This window comes from Phycodurus eques, chromosome 2 (genome assembly GCF_024500275.1).
Source record: "Phycodurus eques isolate BA_2022a chromosome 2, UOR_Pequ_1.1, whole genome shotgun sequence".
Classification (NCBI taxonomy): Eukaryota; Metazoa; Chordata; class Actinopteri; order Syngnathiformes; family Syngnathidae; genus Phycodurus; species Phycodurus eques.
In genome coordinates, this window is record NC_084526.1 from 289,454 (window position 1) to 310,452 (window position 20,999).

General features: G+C 41.9%; 1 protein-coding gene across 5 annotated transcripts in view; it reads right to left on the bottom strand.

Moving 5' to 3' along the window:
- Nucleotides 1-9,945: 9,945 nt before the first annotated feature.
- pacsin3 (protein kinase C and casein kinase substrate in neurons 3) overlaps nucleotides 9,946-20,999 on the bottom strand; it is a 72,106-nt gene continuing 61,052 nt past the window's right edge. For all 5 annotated transcript variants that reach the window (XM_061703941.1, XM_061703932.1, XM_061703961.1 and 2 more), the window contains 2 exons: nucleotides 15,400-15,569; nucleotides 9,946-11,595 (listed from right to left, as the gene is read on the bottom strand). In XM_061703941.1, the coding sequence (XP_061559925.1) occupies nucleotides 11,480-11,595; nucleotides 15,400-15,569 (286 nt within the window). In that variant the 3' untranslated portion in view covers nucleotides 9,946-11,479. The remainder of the gene's footprint in view (nucleotides 11,596-15,399; nucleotides 15,570-20,999) is intronic.

The following is a 20,999-nucleotide window of genomic DNA, read 5'->3' on the forward strand; positions in this document are numbered from 1 at the left end:
TCTGAACAATCTCCCATACGCCCTCCTCATGATAAAGAGAGACCAGCGTCTTCATTCCTTTTGTGTCTATTTTTGATAATGTTGGGTAAGATAAATCCAACATAAAATTGGTCTTTCGAGCCGGATGTCAATATACCCGAGGATTCCAGTTGTGGAGCCGACATCCAGTTAAGAGACCGTGGCCACGGCAATTGAGACCCTTTCCGGGACTGGTCTTCGTTCTCCTCAACTGGGATCTGAAGGTTGAAGACAATCCACAGGATTGAAGACGACTTTGGTGAGTTAAATTTTAAATTTTTTTCGGAAAAAGGACGGCGGAGTCCGACAAATTCCACGAGGACGGCGGAGTCCTGTATGTACTTAAATTCCGTGTTTAATAAATCCTGTGAATACTAGTCAATGGCGGGTAAAATAAAGAAACTAGGAAAGTTTCGTGGCGTCGTAGTTAAATTCCGTATAGGACGGCGGAGTCCTCTAACGAGCTGTTGACAGACGTAGTTAAATTCCGTATAGGACGGCGGAGTCCTCTGACGAGCCAGTGTGAATGAAAACTGTTTGAATGAGAGTGTAAATGGGAAACCACTAGGTTTTTCATTCCATACCAAAACAGTGGGAAAGTAAACGGTGGACTTTTGTGGATGCAAAGGCAAGAATTCTCCACTCGAAAGAGTTGAAGTGAGAATTACCACAGAAAGTAAATTTGAATCACCGTCCTACTGAAAAGAAACAGTGTTCTAGACTACCCTAGGTAGTATTACACTGAACCAAATTCTTTCAAATCGGGAAAGGAAGTAGTAAAATAAAAAACAGGGATACACTGCAGTGTAAAGATTGGAAGTTCATTAAATTAAATTTAAAAGAAATAAAAAAAGAAAAAAAAAACAGGATCCTGATAAAATTTAATATTTAGAGACAGGGATAACTGAACACGGCTTTAATGGTTGGTTAAATACACAAAAAATAGCTGCGTTACAGGAATCAAATTATATAAAATAAAAGAGAATACGGACAAACTATTGCATGATGAAGCCAGCCTGCTTCCCAACTCAACAAATCCTCTTGTGTAATCATTAAAGAGAATGAGGAAGTGGATTTCAATTTACAGGACATTCTGAGTTTGGAAACTGAAAAACCTGAAATAACCTTGTCAGTAAATGGGAAAGAAATGCATTTTCTTTGCGATACAGGAGCATGTAGGACTGCATGTCGGCAAAAGATTCCAGGTTCCAAACTATCGGGATATAAGGGAATAGTTAGATCTGCAAATGGGCAAATTACTTTTCCCATGGAACTTGAGCCTGTGTGGATTAGAGACCCACAGGGGAGATCTTGTAGAATGCCCATTTTCAAAGTCTCGGAGTGCCCTGTGAATTTGTTGGGAAGAGAAGGCTGATTCCAATTCGGACTTGTACTCATTACATCATCAAATGGAAATATTGTAGTGAAACGAAAACATGAATTAAAAAGAGAGGACCTCTATGTGACACTGGAAAGCAGAGAAATCACATTCTATTACACAATCGATATCTCAGACAAACCACCTTTAAACATGGAAAAGCCCTGTTGTCTGCAGCCTTGCAGCTTATCACGGAAGTAGAAGATAATAAAAAAGGTGATGAGCTGCATATAACTCTGTGGTACAAAAACACACCAGGGCCAGACCCAGGATATGAAAAAAAGTTACGACAGCGACACCTGATAAAATTACTGGACATTATCTGTACTCAGACAATGAAGCAAAAGTCGCGAAAGGAATTATTTTACCAGACAAATTAAAGGAACTGTATAAAAATACAAGTGTCCCACATATTTCATTGTGCAAAGATTATGAGTCACAGTGGAAACATATGGGAACATTAATAAAACAAGGACAGGAGACAGATGATTGGCAGCAAATAGAAAACAAACTGGAATACAGTGCGTCAACTGGTCTAATTAGGAAGGCGATATTTTGGACAATACAGGGTGATGAAGGGAAACACATGCATCCTGTTTGATTAGACCAAATGATCCTCACTGAAATTGATGAAGAAATATTAAAAAAAAAAAAAAAAGGTTCCAAAAAAATGATGGTCCAGAGATGTAGGCCTTATTAAAGGGGCTTTACCAGTACAAATTAGACCCAAAACAGAATATAGACCAGGGATTCGTCAATATCCATTAAAACGAGATGCACATGAAGGAATGAAACCGGTAATTGAAGCACTAATTAAGGCAGGAGTTATAGTGGAGTGTCAAGAATCACCATGTAACACACCCATTTTTCCCGTAAAAAAGACCCCACCTTCAGTGGGATGGAGACTTACAGGCAGTAAATACTGCAGTAATACAGAGAGCAGCATGCGTACCAGATCCACACACATTATCAAGATGGCGCCTACCAGTGTGGTCGCCTCTAGTATTGTTTTTGTTTTTGTGTTTTTCGTCCGTCTTTGGAGACCTTTCACGACTCACTTACACAAGGGGAGACCTGCTAACCATCAAGGAGGCTACTCCGGACTTTCTGTCACCAACTTTCGCAAATCCGCTCAGTTTTTTCCCCGAGTTACTCACCGGAGCGGCGTCCGTGGTTTTCGGTGCATGGAGACGGAAGCGGCGCCACAGAGGGAAACGGGCTGGCATTCAGGTGAAACTCCGCAAGAGAGGACACAGATTGGCGTTCCCGTCGATCCACCTCGCGAATGTACGCTCCCTACACAACAAAATGGACGAGCTTCATCTTCTGTTAAAGACCAGTAAAGACTTCGGACGTTCCGCGGCCATGTGCTTCACGGAGACCTGGCTTTGTGAGGCTGTACCCAATGGCAGGATCATGCTTCCCGGCTTCCTCATTCATCGAGCGGACCGCGACATGGAATCATCGGGGAAAAACAAAGGGCGGCGGGATATGCCTCTATATCAACGAAAAATGGTGTACGGACTTCACGGAGCTCAGCACACACTGCAGCCCGCATTTGGACTCGCTATTTTTAAACTGTAAACCATTCTAGTCGCCACGTGAGTTCGCATCGTTCATACTGGCTGGAGTCTACATTCCGCCTCAAGCTAACATGAACGCCGCACTGCTAACGCTCGCTGAACAAGTCAACAAAATTGAAAAAAAAACACCCGGACTCACCCCTCATTATTCTCGGGAACTTTAACAAAGCTAAACTCAACCACGAACTCCCTAAATACAAGCATCACATCGACTGTCCGACCAGGAAAAATAATACTTTAGACCACTGCTACACGACGGTAAAAAACGCATACCGTGCTATACCTCGTGCAGCCCTGGGCTCGTCTGATCACTGCTTAATTCACTTAATACCGACGTACAGGCAACAACTTAAATGTGCGAAGCCTACAGTGAAAACAGTGAAAAGGTGGACCAATGAAGCAAAGATGGAACTTCAAAGCTGTTTAGACTGCACAGACTGGAGTGTCTTTGAAAATTCAGCTGGCAGCCTGGATGAATATACGGACACTGTCACATCCTATATCAGTTTCTGTGAAGAGGTTTGTGTACCATCAAAATCATTTCGCACATTCAACAACAACAAGCCGTGGTTCACTGCTAAACTTAAGCAGCTTCGCCAAGCTAAGGAGGACGCATATCAGAGCAGGGACAGGGCCCTGTATAATCAAGCTAGAAACCAGCTGACTAAGGAAATTAACATTGCAAAGAGGAACTATGCGGCAAAGTAGTAAAAACAGTTTAGCGCAAACGACTCTAAATCAGTCTGGCATGCATTCCAATCACTGACTAATTACAAGTGACGATCCCCCCAAGCTGAGAACAATAGCACACTAGCCAATGACTTGAATACCTTCTACTGCAGATTTGAAAAGGACAGTTTCACACCACACACCCGCGTCCACAATCACACCTCTTACTTCTGCGTTAACCATCTATGAACAGGAGACGGCATGCAGTCAACATGGGACTGCACTTCATCCTAGAACACCTCGACAGTGCAGGGACCTACGCGAGGATCCTGTTCGTGTACTTCAGCTCAGCGTTCAACACCATCATCCCTGAACTCTTTTCATTCAAGCTTCTCCAGCTCAGCGTCTCATCTGCCATCTCCCAGATTTACAGCTTTCTGACGGGCAGGACACAGCAGGTCAGGCTGGGGGAGGCCACCTCATCCACATGCAGCATCAGCACTGGGGCGCCCCAAGGTTGTGTCCTCTCTCCGCTGCTCTTCTCTCTCTACACGAACGACTGCACCTCAGCGAACCCGACTGTCAAACATCTGCAAACTCTGAAGTTTGCAGATGACACCACTGTCATCGGCCTCATCAAGGACGGTAACGAGTCTGCATATCGACAGGAAGCGGAGCGGCTGGAGCTGTGGTGCGGCCGACACAACCTGGAGCTGAACACGCTCAAGACTGTAGAGATGATCGTGGACTTCAGGAGGCATCCTTCGCCACAGCTGCCCCTCACGTTGTCCAGCTGCCTTGTGTCAACCGTCGAGACCTTCAAGTTCCTGGGAATTACAATCTCTCAGGACTTGAAGTGGGCGACCAACATCAACTCCGTCCTCAAAAAGGCCCAGCAGAGGATATACTTCCTGCGGCTTCTGAGAAAGCACGGCCTGCCACCGGAGCTGCTGAGACAGTTCTACACAGCGGTCATCTAATCAGTCCTGTGTTCTTCCATAACAGTCTGGTTTGGTGCTGCTACCAAAAAGGACAAACTCCGACTGCAACGGACAATCAAAACTGCTGAAAGGATTGTCGGTACCCCCCTACCCACCCTTGAGGACTTGCACGCTGCCAGAACTAAGACAAGGACATGCAATATCCTCTCGGACCCTCCACACCCCGGTCACCAGCTCTTCCAGCTCCTTCCCTCAGGTAGGTGCTACCGATCAATGCAAACTAGAACTAGTAGACATTCCAACAGCTTCTTCCCTCTTGCAATCAACTTCTTAAACAGCTAACCTATAATTCCATTACAACAAGCTGGCAATTTTTTGACTTGAGTTCATTGTTACATTTCTGTGGGGCCAATTATGTATTACTCGTGCACTCACTGTGGTTGTCTCGCCATGCTGCACTATTTGCATATACTGGCCACTCATGCCAGAGTAGCATCTGCTCCATTTGCACACTGATTGAGGAGTATCTGTAACATTTGCACAACCAACATTGTCCCAGATGATTGCACTACTCGTCACTTTAAACCGCATACACTCCTTGAAGTCTCAGCGCCCTTTGCACAATGGTCATTGCACCGGACTATTGCAATATTAGTCATTCGCACTGCTCTAAGTGCGAGAGGACTCTGCAACAATACGTTCGCTCCCTGGTGGCTGGCTGACTAGGTTGTAAAATATCAGCCTCTTTTGTCGATTCGCTGTGATATTGGATTGTCACACAGATTGTCTCACCAAATTAAAGCATCTCTTCAGCGCTGCTCGCCCCCCCTCCCCTCTTTTTCCCCCCTGAGGATTGTTTAGAGTTGGACATTAAATGATGCAGTATCAAAAAGAGCACTACTAGTGGCGTGACTGAGGACTGCTGAGGTTAGGACACCTTTCCCGTTGTTTTTGATCTTATTTAAAGAAGATGGTGCATGCGGAGCCTTAAGAGAATAGATGTAAAAAAGTGTCTTGAAACTTCGAGGCAAACTTTCAGACATTTTGCTGTTGCTTTGAAACAGTTTTGGATTAATTTTTTAGTCCTGTCCTCTTCATTCGCGCACCGGATCTGCTTTAGCTCGCCATGTGGGGGGCTCTTGTAGCGTATATGGGTTAAATAACAACGCAATTAATTTAGGAGAAAAGAATAAGCCGGAAGCAACGCCTGCGTTATTTCCGGTTTAACATAATTTTTAATTTCAGTGTTAGAAATCAAGCTATTTTGTCTCGTAAAGGGGCACCACGTCACTTCTTATATCAATAAAACGTCAGGACAAAGTGACAACAAACCTTTTTTCTGTCTCATAATTTTAAAGTTGCTACATGAATTAGATTAGCGTTCTCGATAACCAGAGGTCTTTTGTCGAACCCAAACACACACAAATGATACAGGTAGTGAATTTTTATAGAAAATTTAATGAGATCTAAAATCCCAGAATATACAAGGGAACAATGCAGGAAAGAAAACACAAAAGACAGACAAACATTGGCAAAGGAGGCTGACTTGTGATATGAGGGTGGAAGGAGCGTGCCGTGACATTGCATAGAGCTGGAGCTGTAACCATTAATTTAAACCCAAATATGCACTAATCTGTACTTTTAGTCGACCGCAAATTGGATTGGATGACTTTTAACAAGTAATGATTTGTGGATAATGACTTGAAAAAGCACCAACCCATCTGTACAATATTATTTTAACCACTAGGCAGACCGCTTCCTTACAAACATTTTGAGGAAAATGACAGGGTGTTCATTCTTTATCATACAATCCACAGTGAAGGTGCAAAAAATATAAAAGTGCAAAGAAATGCACAGCGTCACTGTCGCCACAGTTTTTATTATTTTCCTTAGTAAAAAGTGTATTTGATTGTGGTAACTTTTTTTTTTTTTTACACAAAAAGAATAGTTGTACTGGCGTTAAGCATGCAATGCATTGTGGGTGAATTATTCATACCGAAGTGCGTGGTCAGAAATCATCATGGAGGTAACCACTGACTCACAGAAGGACTTACCATGCATCCATCCATCCATTTTCCGTACCGCTTATCCTCACGAGGGTCACAGTCGTGCTGGAGCCTATCCCAGCTATCTTTGGGCCTCTCGCCCGGAACCGGTCACCAGCCAATCGCAGGGCACATATAAACAAAGAACGATTCACAATCACAGTCACACCTACGGGTCCTAACCTATCATGCATGTTTTTGGGATGTGGGAGGAAACTGGAGTACCCGTAGAAAACCCACACAGGCACGGGGAGAACATGCAAACTCCACACAGGCGAGGCCCGATTTGAATCCGGGTCCTCAGAACTGTGAGGCAGACGTGCTACCCAGTGCCACCTGGAATTACAACCCAATTCCAATGAAGTTGGGATATTGTTTTAAACATAAATATAAACAGAATACAATGATTTGCAAATCATGTTCAACCTATATTTAATTGAATACACTACAAAGACAAGATATTTATGTTCAAACTGATAAACTTTATTGTTTTTAGCAAATCATCATTAACTTGGAATTTTATGGCTGCAACACGTTCCAAAAAAGCTGGGACAGGGTCATGTTTACCACTGTGTTACATCACCTTTTCTTTTAACAACATTCAATAAACGTTTGGGAACTGAGGACACTAATTGTTGAAGCTTTGTAGGTGGAATTCTTTCCCACTCTTGCTTGATGTACAGCTTCAGCTGTTCAACAGTCCGGGGTCTCCGTTGTCGTATTTTACGTTTCATAATGCGCCACACATTTTCAATGGGAGACCGGTGTGGACTGCAGGCAGGCCAGTCTAGTACCCGCACTCTTTTACTACGAAGGCACGCTGTAGTAACACATGCAGAATGTGGTTTGCATTGTCTTGCTGAAATAAGCAGGGGCGTTCATGAAAAAGATGTTGCTTGGATGGCAGCACATATTTCTCCAAAACCTGTATGTACCTTTCAGCATTAATGGTGCCTTCACAGATGTGTAAGTTACCCATAACATTGGCACTAACACAGCCCCATACCATCACAGATGCTGGCTTTTGAACGTGGCATCCATAAGAGTCCGGAGGGTTCTTTTCCTCTTTGGCCCAGACGACACGACGTCCACAATTTCCAAAAACAATTTGGAATGTGGACCACAGAACACTTTTCCACTTTGCATTAGTCCATCTTAGATGAGCTCGGGCTCAGATAAGTAGGCGGCGTTTCTGGGTGTTGTTGATAAATGGCTTTTGCTTTGCATAGTAGAGTTTCAAGTTCCACTTACGGATGAAGCACCAAACTCAATTTACTGACATTGGTTTTCTGAAGTGTTCCTGAGTCCACATGGTAATATCCTTTACACATTGATGTCGGTTTTTGATGCAGTGCCGCCTGAGGGATCGAAGGTCACGGGCATTCAATATTGGTTTTCGGCCTTGCCGCTTACATGCAGTGATTTCTCCAGATTCTCTGAACCTTTTGATGACATTATGGACCTTAGATGATGAAATCCCTAAATTCCTTGCAATTGTACGTTGAGGAACATTGTCCTTAAACTGTTCGACTATTTTCTTACGCACTTGTTCACAAAGAGGTGAACCTTGCCCCATCTTTGCTTGTGAATGACTGAGCAATTCAGGGAAGCTCCTTTTAAACCCAATCATGGCACCAACCTGTTCCCAATTAGCCTGTTCACTTGGGGGATGTTCCAAAAAGGTGTTTGATGAGCATTCCTCACTTTCTGAGTCTTTTTTGCCACCTGTCCCAGCTTTTTTGGAACGTGCTGCAGCCATAAAATTCTAAGTTAATTATTATTTACTAAAAACAATAAAGTTTATCAGTTTGAACATTAAATATCTTGTCTTTGTAGTGTATTCAATTAAATATAGGTTGAACATTATTCGCAAATCATTGTATTCTGTTTTTATTTATGTTTAACACAACGTCCCAACTCAATTGGAATTGGGGTTGTACAACAATATTTACAAGGAAAGCTGAGAGCTTCCGTCTGGAGTCTAGACTGCTTGTGAGCTGGTTTGAAGCGCTGCACTGCTGACATTCACTAAGTGCTTCTCCCCCTGTCAATCACCCACAGTATTGCTAGTTAAACAGCAGGTTAAACTTGTCACTAGGAACAAAAAAGGTTTTCTCGCTCTGCATCAAAATTACAATGGTGGGAGCAAGGGTGTGTATGTGTGCGTGTGTGTTGTTGGGAGACCGAATCAGGAAAAGCTACCAGCAAATCCATAATGCAAACAAAATGAGTACTGTTGGCAATCACACCTTTAAAAATACATTTAGTGCAGTCCTCTCTGTTTCTCCCAAGCCCATCATCTAACCACCACTCTCTTTCAAGTTTATGTACATGCACACACACACAGTTGCCTGTGTGGACCCCTACACAATTGGAAACCACAGAACTCGAACAATTTGTAGGATTCCTACAGTCTTATCTGTATGTCTGTCTATCCATCAATCAATCTATCTATCTATATCTATCAAGAGCCTTTAGAGAAGTGTACTTGAGAATGGTGTGCTTGTTTACATGTATTACTTACTTACTGTATTTGGCATGTGAAGTCTGCCATTTAACGTGGCTTCAACTACACTAATATCTAAGTTGTTCATGCCGAAGATCATAATTCTGTAACATATACAGTCTTACCAAGTAATGGCACGGTTAAGTTAATGCTCTTTTTGTACTGTGGATAAGACATATTCTTGACACTTGGCAGCTGTTGAAAGTAACTAAAAGGTTCTTTGTCATCTAACCTAGTTACTTTTGAAATCAAGTAGTCAGTAAAGTAACTAGGTTACTTTTTGAAGGGCACTGTGGCAACACGGCTCCTCAGTAAGCCACAGTTATATTAATCATTCTTCGCAGAGAATACAGAATATATGCCTGTGAGTATTTTCATATTGTCTTCATGTGTTGCTACGGTTTGTATTTAAATATCAGTTGCTTAAAGGGTTTTAGCACCACAAAACCTATGGTATTTATAAGCCACTCTATAGCATTTCCCATTATGTGTGAGCATTGAGCTAGCAGACTTTAAGTTAAAGTGAAGTGGTTATTTTAAATACACATGTAATTGTCTTTTTTAAATGTTTTTTTACAGTAAACTTCAACTGGCATTGAACAGCTTGAAGCCTCTTTTTTTGAAAATTGTTCACTATTTTCCAAAGTGCTGCTTGTTGTGAAGTGAGCTGAGCCAAGTTCACTGTCCCATACAGTGCTCGTATCTAAAATTTCTCCTCGCAAGTCAAACCCAAAAATTGCCCAAACAACCACTTATATCTCGAAAAACTAAGTTAGCTCACTCATATCCAAGCAAACACAAAACGCAGTTTTAAAATGTTTTTTATTATTAAGGGAGAAAAAAATCCAAACCGACATGGCCCTGTGTGAAAAAGTGATTGCACCGCCCTGTTAAAACATAACTGGTTTATCATACCTGAGCTCAATTTGTCTAGCTACACCCAGGCCTGATACTGTCACACATCTTCTCAATCAAGAAATCACTTAAATAGGACCTGCCTGACAAAGTCAAGGAGACCAAAAGATCCTGAAAAGCTAGACATCATGCCGAGATCTAAAGAAATTTAGGAACAAATGGGAAAGAAAGTAATTAGCTCTATCAGTGTGGAAAAGGGTATAAAGCCATTTCTAAAGCTTAGAGACTCCAGCGAACCACAGCGAGAGCCATTATCCACAAATGGCAAAAACCTTCTGTCTTTTTTGCCACCTGTGCCAGCTTTTTTGGAACGTGCTGCAGCCATAAAATTCTAAGTTAATGATTATTTGCTAAAACAAAGTTTATTAGTTTGAACTTTAAATATCTTGTCTTTGTAGTGTATTCAATTAAATATAGGTTTAACATGATATTCAAATCTTTGCATTCTGTTTTTATTTGTTTAACACAACGTCCCAACTTCATTGGAATTGGGGTTGTATTCCACAATATACAGTGGTTGGAAACCATAACTGATTGTAAACAAAAAAAAAATACTACACTAACATAACCAAAATAAACTATTAAATGCAGAACAAAGGTAAAGTGAATGAAGTGTTACAATAACAAATAGATAGATGAATAAAAACCAAGATAGATTCATAAAACCAACCAAAAGGGGGTAAGAGAAGGTGGCAGCGTCAGATTGACTTGAATCAATATCACAAAATACCTCCTTATATTGGGAACAAATACAAGTGAAAGCAAAGCAAACTACAGCTACACTCATACTTTGTGTTTTAAACATATATTCTTACTTTTAAATATAACTTTCTGTTTACAATATTTCATATAATTTTAGTGTTGAAAAATTATTATTATAAAGCTCTTGCTACATTTCATAAAGGGTTGCCACAGGTTAGTTTAGCGTGGCACCTGGCTAGCATTTGGCAAAGTCAATGCATATGAGCTAACGAGCATAGCATACCACTAATTGACATCCAACTTATTTTCTAGACATCAAACTAGATTCTACTTATATACGGGTATGATGAAGTTAAATGACAGCTGTGGTTGAGTGTTCCCGCCTCCTGCTCCCTCTACATGAGGGATTTCTTCTTTAATGAAATGCAGACGTAAACCGATAACCAGTGATAGTACAGTACGAGGAAAAGTGTCAGTTTAATAACACCTGTTGGAAATTGCTTGGTGATTCTTTCCATGTTTCAAACGAGATTTTCTGTGTGTTTCTTTATGTGATCAACAGACAAATAGAGAAGAAAAAACAACAACTCAGTGATGAGATTTAGACGTTAATCCGGCATTGTCTGGCCATGCCTCAATGACAGCACCGATAGCTTTGGGATTCGTCCTGGTTTCTTGAGTCTAGCTGTACCATTGGCCGTCTGAACAGAGAGGGCGGGTCATTAGGAAGTGCCCAGCTGGACGTAGTTGGCGGGATAGAGGCCCACCTGGCCGCTGCTCAGTTGTCCTTTACACCAGCCCTGCTCGTCTTCCTCACTCAGCTTCAGCAGTTCCTCACCTGCAAGGACAACCACGCAAAGACAGTTACAAACATTCAGTTTCAAGCGAAACATTAATTTCTAACAGTGTTTGGCTGAGCTCTTCTTAGGTCTGATTACCCCCCCCAATTAATCATGAGACCCCTCAAAGAACCATGTACCAATTGTGGTCAGTTTATATATTAACTCACCGTGTACCTGGATGTCATGGTGACCTCTTTTTTCATAATTGTACAAAAAACATCTTGACATAAAACATAAACAATATATACAGCTTTGGAAAAAGAGACCACTGAAAAATTATTAGTTTCTCTGATGGAATAGTTGTAGGCATGTGTTCGAGTAAGGCGGCACAGTGGACGACTGGTTAGCATATCTGCCACACAGTTCTGAGGACCCGGTTTAAAATCCGGCCTCACCTGTGTGGCGCCTGCGTGGGTTTTCTCAGGTACTCTGGTATCCTCCCACATCCCAAAAACATGCATGGTAGGTTAACTGAAGACTAAATTGCCTGTAAGTGTGAATGGTTGTTTGTCTATGTGTGCCCTGCGATTGGGTGGCGACCACTTCAAGGTGTACAGTGCCTCTTACCCAGAGTCAGCTGGGATAGGCTCCAGCACGGCCTTGAACCTAGTGAGGATAAGTGGTTCAGAAAATGGATGGATGGATGAATGAGTAAAGTGAATATTTTTTTAATTCTATAAACTACTGACAACATAACTCCTGAATTGAAATGTTATTTTTACAAAAATAAAATGAAAAATGGCAAAAATATTATTTAAAAAAAATTAATTTAATAATTTAATAATTAATTTAATTTAATAATTAATATTTAATTTAAAAACACAACGGGGTGAGAAAAACCAAGAAGGAATACATGGAACTATTTTCCACATTAAATTGTAGGTTGGAGGTTGAACTGTTGTCAATAGTAAACTTGCTTATTTATGTTATTTATATATGACGCTGCTGTTTTCAAAAACTTCCACTTTGAGAGTAGTTTAATTTAAAAGTTTGCATTATGTGCAGTTGCCATGTAAACGAGCTGCCAAAAGTGTATCAATGCTCTTTTGCATACCAAGCATTTTATCCATCCATCCATTTTCTGAGCTGCTTCTCCTCACTAGGGTCGCGGGCGTGCTGGAGCCTATCCCAGCTATCATCGGGCAGGAGGCGGGGTACACCCTGAACAGGTTGCCAGCCAATCACAGGGCACACATAAACAAACTACCATTCGCACTCACATCCACACCGAGGGGCAATTTAGAGACTTTAATTAACCTACCATGCATGTTTTTGGGTTGTGTGTGTGTGCCTGAGTGCCTGGAGAAAACCCACGCAGGCACGGGGAGAACATGCAAACTCCACACAGGCGGGCCCAGGGATTGAACCCTGGTCCTCAGAACTGTGAGGCAGACGCTCTAACGCTCTAGCCTGTGGATGTCACTGTTGCTCCGTCCAAACTCCCAGCACGCAGGGTGAAGATGCCTTGTTGGTGAAATCCTCCAGGCTGGCTGGTGGTGGAAAGTAACTAATTTAGCGTCCTAGTGCGGACTCGGTATCTTTTGTCTCCGCTTTGAAGCTCCAGGTGCTGGTAATTCACTTAGCGTCGGCATGCCAAAGCAAATGTCTGTCTTGCTTCTGTTGATTATGGTTGCTGATTCCTTTTGCGTCTGTATGTGTAGTTGCATCTCGCCACTGCGTGGTCGTCTATCTCGGTGGGAAGAGCGAGTCTCGCCGGAGACTGGGATGCTGGGTGTCATCTTTTCATGGTGTGTCCGCAACACACCCCTATCCCATTGTCCGTTCATTTCCTGCTATCTGTCCCCCTAAAATTATTTTCTGTCCCGCTACATTTTCAATAAACATCAGAATAATTAACAAATACAGTATAATAAAACTCCCCTGTTTCACAGCAAAACTGTTCCAGCAAAAAAGGCGAACAGATCCACCAATCTGCATGGCCATGCAGCTGAACAGGTTAAAAAAGTCTTTAGAAGAAACCAGACTGTGGTGCAAAAAAGATTGTGGACCGCTGCTCTAGAGAATGACGCTAAATCAGTTGATTGCACAGTCCCATGCTAAAAGTAAGTGAGTACTATATCCTCCGCTGGCTAGCTGTCAGCCAGTGGCGGTGCTAGCTTGAATGATGCCCCCAGCCTCATCATCATCTTCCTCAGCATAATTGCTAATGGCAGTGTGGACGGACACAACCACAGTCCTTCCCCTTTTGGCACGAATTTGAAATAAATAACACGAAAACAGAAAATAAGTATCCAACTACAGTATAAGTACAGTATATTAAACGCAAGGTAAGAAATAATATACGTCTAAATGTATGTCTATTGCTACAGGAATGTATGAATAGGCTGTCTACCAGCTGTGAACTGTCTCAGACTAAAACGAATAAAACATAAAGCACATGCAATAAGACCTAAAGGCATAACAAACACAAAAAACGGTTATTAGGTAACCCCAAAAAAAACAAAAAAAAAGCTGTCTTCCTTTATTTGTACAGAAAATAATTAACGAATAGGATGTATGTCTACAAACAGACATAAGTCCATCCACAATCTGTGCAGTACCAGCAGAACAACCGTACATTTACAAGTATTCATGATATTCAGCCACTTGTCAATATACAGTAGCTTTTATCAGGAAAGTGTTTTGCACTATAACAAAAGTCACACATTGGTCTGTCGTCATTGTGAGATTGGGTTCGGAAGGGTTGTTTTTATGTCATGTTATTTGACATTTTGAATACTCAATTGGGGAGGGGAAAAAAAAAAGAAAAAGGAGGCAGGATGTGCCCATGCTTTATATTTTCAGGAGCTGAATTCCTGCTTGCACACACGATCCAGTTTAAGTCACATCATTGGTTTTGTTGCCGCAATAGAATTTGGTTACACTTAACTTTTCAGGACACAAATCTGACTTCCATCCTTGCAGGAAATAAATGAGCTAAAATAGTTTGTTGCTGTTACTTAAATTGAATTATTTGTATAAAATGCATCGATTTGGAACTCTAGTGGTCACATGTGTAACAAACATGCAGAATAAGGTCTAGTGTGTGCTATAGTTGTCTTCCCATAGCTTCACACATTTCATCAACAGTCCTCGTGGGAAGTTCATGTTTGACAGGAGTGTCTGTGAAAATGTGCGCAGATGAGGCATCCCAGGAGGAAAGGAAAATTATTTTTTCTTTTTTATGCTTACTTAAAGGTTAAATTACTTTTAGACATTGATTCAGATTGAATGTTACACGTTCAGTCAGGAGAGGTTGCTGTTTTAATTTGCTCAATCAAAGGAAGTTTTTGGTTTGCTGTTATAAACTACATACAGTATTAGGGTTGAGCATAATAATCAATAAATAAATATTTTTTAAATTCTGATATACTGTAGGCGGTGGACGACTGGTTAGCACATCTGCCTCACAGTTCTAAGGACCCGGGTTCAAATCCCGGCCCCGCCTGTGTGGAGTTGGCAGGTTCTCCCCGTGCCTGTGTGGGTTTTCTCCGATTCTCCGGTTTCCTCCCACATCCCAAAACATGCATCGTAGGTTGATTGAAGACTCTAAATTGCCCGTAGGTGAGAAGGTGAGTGCGAATAGTTGTTTGTTTCTATGTGCCCTGCGATTGGCTGGCAACCAGTTCAGGGTGTACCCCGCCTCCTGCGGATAGGCTCCAGCACGCCCGCGACCCTAGTGAGGAGAAGCGGCTCAGAAAATGGATGGATGGATGGATGATTTGTTTTACATTTCGTAAGCAAGAACTGAAATTAATGACTCCTGTGATGCCTCTTCAAGTATTAGTGAGGTTTAATACCTGCTTTGAAGCTGAGCTCGTCAGCCTCCTGGCCCGAGTAATCATAGAGCGCTCGGACGCGGACACCCTCTACCTGCTCCTCTCTGTGCCCCGCTTCGCCAACACCGTTCACAGCCAACTTCTTTGGGTTTTCCTCGTCTGACCAGTCAGAAGAATCATCTTTTACAACCCTGAATAAGAAGACGATAAAACTGATGGTCAGCCACATTGTTAAAGAACTGCACCTGAACACATTGTAAATTGTAGGGATGTCTCGATCCAACCTTTTCACTTCCAATCTGATACCAATATTGCAGCCTTGAGTTTTGGCCGATGCCGGTCCGATCCGATCGCAGCAATAATCATATACACTTTACTTTTACTTTACTTTTATTGTGTTGTATGGAATGTTCCAAAATGCTTGATCAAGTGATATTACTCAGAGAACAATAATCGGCAACAGTAGGTATGAGGAAAAACTGACCCATTTATTAACCAATAGGTTATGTGAAGTAACTTTAAAAATAAGAATGTACTACAATTGTATAAAATGGAAAAATATTAGAAAATCCTGAAAACAATTCTACATTTGAACAGATTAAAAACATAGAAAACCATGAAAAATAATCTCAATAAATATTTAATACAAATTATACTTATTAAAGTGAAGAATAAAGTTCAATTCAGTTATTTTTTACTATCAGTATAAGGTGGGAACAGCATTTGCTTTCTCTTCATGTGCGGCAATACACTTTTGAACTTCTTGATGCAACTGGGGTTTAGTTTTATTGACGTTATGGCGGATAGGAATCATGTACAGTGGAAGAAATAATGATTTGATCCCTCGCTGATTTTGTAAATTCACCCATTGACAAAGACAAAGTGGTTTATAATTTTAATGATAGGTTATGTTAACAATGAGCGACTGAATATCGAAAAGAAAATACAGAAAATTACATTTAAAAAAATAAATAAAAATGTATTTGCATTTCGCTGAGTGAATTAAGTATTTGATCTCCTACCAACAACTAGGGTTGGGCATCGTTTGAATTTGAGCAATTCCGGTTCCGGTTCCAAACGATTCTCGATTCAGATTCTTTTAGGGGGCTGTGTCAAAAAGTTGCATAGTTTAAATAAAGGGTGTCCAAATTATGAACATCAATTTTCTTAGCAGCACGCAGCATAGACTAAAATGAACATTTGACTCTGGATTCTTTATAAGGCAATGTGTGTGGCTCTAACCCAATTGACTTAATATTCATTAATTAATGTTTTAGCTAAAAGTTAAATATAGCATTGATAACATTTTCAAATGGTTTATACGTGCAAGTTTTAACTTGACTTATTGTTTTAAGCTTGTAGCCTTTTAATTTGAAGGGTATGCACTGGAAGTTTTTAAGATTTGTTCAATTAAAATATAAAATTGTTTGTCTGTTGTGTCAATTAAGATGGAAAACAAAAGGGGAAACAAACTATTTTACTGAAGTTCAGCACGTTATTTGAACATCCATCCATCCATTTTCCTTTACCGCTTATCCTCACTAGGGTCGCGGACTGCTGGAGCCTATCCCATCTATCTTCGGGTGAACCAGCCAATCGCAGGGCACATAGAAACAAACAACCATTCGCACTCACATTCACATCTACGAGCAATTCAGAGTCTCCAATTCATGCATGTTTTTGGGATGTGGGAGGAAACCGGAGTGCCTGGAGAAAACCCACGGGGAGAACATGCAAACTCCACACAGGCGGGGCCGGGGATTAAATCCGGGTCCTCAGAACTTTGAGGCTGACGCTCTAACCAGTCGGCCACCATGCCGCCATTTGTTAAAATCATTTAAGTTAATTTGTTTCCTCATGAATGTACATACAACACCCCATATTGACAGAAAATAATTTGACATTTTTGATGATTTATTAAAAAAGAAAAACTGAAATATCACACAACCATAAGTATTCAGACCCTTTGCTGTGACACTCATATTTAACTCGGGTGCTGTCCATTTCTTCTGATCATCCTTAAGCTTGTTCTACACCTTCATTGGAGTCCAGCTGTGTTTGATTATACTGATTGGACTTGATTAGGAAAGCCACACCCCTGTCTATATAAGACCTTACAGCTCACAGTACATGTCAGAGCAAATGAGAATCATAAGGTCAAAGGAACTGCCTGAAGAACTCAGAGACAGAATTGTGGCAAAGCACAGATCTGGCCAAGGTTACAAAAAAAATTCTGCTGCACGTAAGGTTCCTAAGAGCAGAGTGGCCTCCATAATCCTGATATGGAAGATGTTTGGGATGATCAGAACCCTTCCTAGAGCTGGTCGTCTGGCCAAACTGACCAATTGGGAGAGAAGAGCCTTGGTGAGAGAGGTAAAGAAGAACCCAAAGATCACTGTGGCTGAGCTCCAGAGATGTAGTCGGGAGATGGGCGAAAGTGTTAGAAAGTCAACATCACTGCAGCCCTCCACCAGTCGGGGCTTTATGGCAGAGTAGCTCGACGGAAGCCTCTCCTCAATGCAAGACACATGAAAGCCCGCATGCAGTTTGTTAAAAAAAAAACACCTGAAGGACTCCAAGATGGTGAGTAATAAGATTATCTGGTCTGATGAGACCAAGATAGAAATTGTTGGCCTTAATTCTAAGTGGCATGTGTGGAGAAAACCAGGCACTGCTCATCACCTGTCCAATACAGTCCCAACAGTGAAGCATGATGGTGGCAGCACCATGTTGTGGGTGTGTTTTTCAGCTGCAGGGGCAGGGAGACTGGTTGCAATCGAAGAAAAGATGAATGCGGCCAAGTACAGTGATATACTAAATAGTGGAAGACGTAAGAGGTGTCAATGAAAAATATTTGTTTCCAAAATATCTTCGCATGCTGCAACATTCAGGGTTCCTTTCACTGAAGCTCAGGGGCTAATATTGTGGACATTTCCAACTTTGTGGGAACAGTTTGGAGATGGCCCCTTCCTGTTCAAACATGTCTGTGCATTAGTGCACATATCAAGGTTCATAAAGACACAGATGAGAGAATTTGGTCTGGATGAATTTGACTGGCCTGCACAATCCTGACCTCAGCCCTATAGAACACTTTTGGATGAATTATAGTAGCGCGTGACGCCCAGGCCTTCTCGTCCAACATCAATGTGTAACCTCACAAATGTATTACTGGAAAAATGGTCATAAATTCCCATAAACTCACTCGTAAACCTTGTTGAAAACCTTCCCACAAGAGTTTAAGATGTTATAGCTGCAAAGGGTGGACCGATGTTAAATTAAACCCTATGGATTAAAAATGGAGTCACTGATTGTGTAGTGGTACACTTGCCTGACTTTGATGCGGGCAGCGTGGGTTCAGTTCCCACTCAGTGATGGTGTGAATGTGAGTGCGACTGGTTGCCCGTGTCTATATGTGCCCTGCGACTGACTGCCAACCAGTTCAGGGTGTAGTCCACCTAGGCAGGCAGTCCATTCTAATACCCGCACTCTTTTACTACGAAGCTACGCTCTTGTAACACGTGCAGAATAATCAGGGGCGTCCAGGAAAAAGACGTTGCTTGGATGGCAGCATATGTTTCTCCAAAACCTATATGTAGCTTTCAGCATTAATGGTGCCTTCACAGATGTGTAAGTTACCCATGCCATTGGCACTAACACAGCCCCATACCATCACAGATGCTGGCTTTCGAACTTTGCGTCCATACCAGTCCGGATGGTTCTTTTCCTCTTTGGCACGGACGACAGACGTCCACAATTTCCCAAAACAATTTTAAAGGTGGACTCGTCGGACCACAGAAAACTATTCCACTTTGCATCAGTCCATCTTCGATGAGGTCGGCCCCAGAGAAGCCGGCGGCGTTTCTGGGTGTTGTTGATAAATGGCTTTTGCTTTGCATAGTAGAGTTTCAGTTGCACTTACGGATGTATTTACTGACTTTTCTGAAGTGTTCCTTAGGCCATGTGGTGATATCCTTTACACATTGATGTCGGTTTTTGATGTCGTGCCGTCTGAGGGATCGAAGGTCACGAGCATTCAAGGTTGGTTTTCGGCCTCGCCGCTAACATGCCGTGATTTCTCCAGATTCTCTGAACCCTTTGATGATATTATGGACCGTAGATGATGAAATCCCTAAATTCCTTGCAATTGTACGTTGAGGAACATTGTCCTTAAATTGTTTGACTATTTTCTTGTTCTTGCAAAGAGGAACACACACAAAGGGGGCACCTCTTTGTGAGGTTCACCTCACAAAGAGGTGAACCTCGCCCCATCTTTGCTTGTGAATGACTGAGCAATTCAGGGAACCTCCTTTTATACCCAATCACGTCACCCACCGGTCCCAATTAGCCTTTTCACCTGTGGGATGTTCCAAACAGGTGTTTGATGAGCATTCCTCAACTTTCTCAGTCTTTTTGGCCACCTGTCCCAGCTATTTTTGGAACGTGTTGCAGCCATAAAATTCTAAGTTCATGATTATTTGCTAAAAACAATAACGTTTATCAGTTTGAACATTAAATAGCTTGTCTTTGTAGTGTATTCAATTAAATATAGGTTGAACATGATTTGCAAATCATTGTATTCTGTTTTTATTTATGTTTAACACAACGTCCCAACTTCATTGGAATTGGGGTTGTATATTAAACACTTGGCACTCACTGTCGAAATTTATTTTCTTTGGCCCACTCATGGTTGAAGAAGGGTTCAGAGCAGTAACAGAGTAAAAACAGAACAGCCAAAGTATCACTGTACCTACTGCACTACCGTTTGGAACCACTGGGCATTACAGCACAACCTGGTGGAACCACTCGGCATTACAGGACCAGGTCAAATTAATGTAGTCATGATTTTGATATGATTTGGGCGATTCTGTACCAATCTTTGGCGGGACAGATTAAAATGATCAACGGGCCAGATGTGGCCCGCGGGCCGTAGTTTTCCCACCAATGTTCTACACCTTCATTGGAGTCCAGCTGTGTTTGATTATACTGATTGGACTTGATTAGGAAAGCCACACACCTGTCTATATAAGACCTTACAGCTCACAGTGCATGTCAGCGCAAATGAGAATCATGAGGTCAAAGGAACTGCCTGAAGAGCTCAGAGACAGAATGGTGGCAAGGCACAGATCTGGCCAAGGTTACAAAAATATTTCTGCTTCACTTAAGGGTTCTAAGAGCACAGTGGCCTCCGTAATCCTTAAATGTAAGACGTTTGGGACGACCAGAAGCCTTCCTAGAGCTGGCGTCCGGCCAAACTGAGCAATCAGGGGAAAAGAGCCTTGGTGAGAGAGGTAAAGAAGAACCCAAAGATCACTGTGGCTGAGCTCCAGAGATGCAGTCGGGAGATCGGATAAAGTTCTAGAAAGTCCACCATCACTGCATCCCTCCACCAGTCGGGGCTTTACGGCATAGTGGCCCGACGGAAGGCTCTCTCATTGCAAGACACATGAAAGCCCGCATGGACTTTGCTAAAAATCACCTGAAGGACTCCAAAATGGTGAGAAATAAGATTCTCTGGTCTGATGAGACCAAGATAGAACTTTTACCCCTTAATTCTAAGCAGTATGTGTGGAGAAAACCAGGCACTGCTCATCACCTGTCCAATACAGTCCCAACAGTGAAGC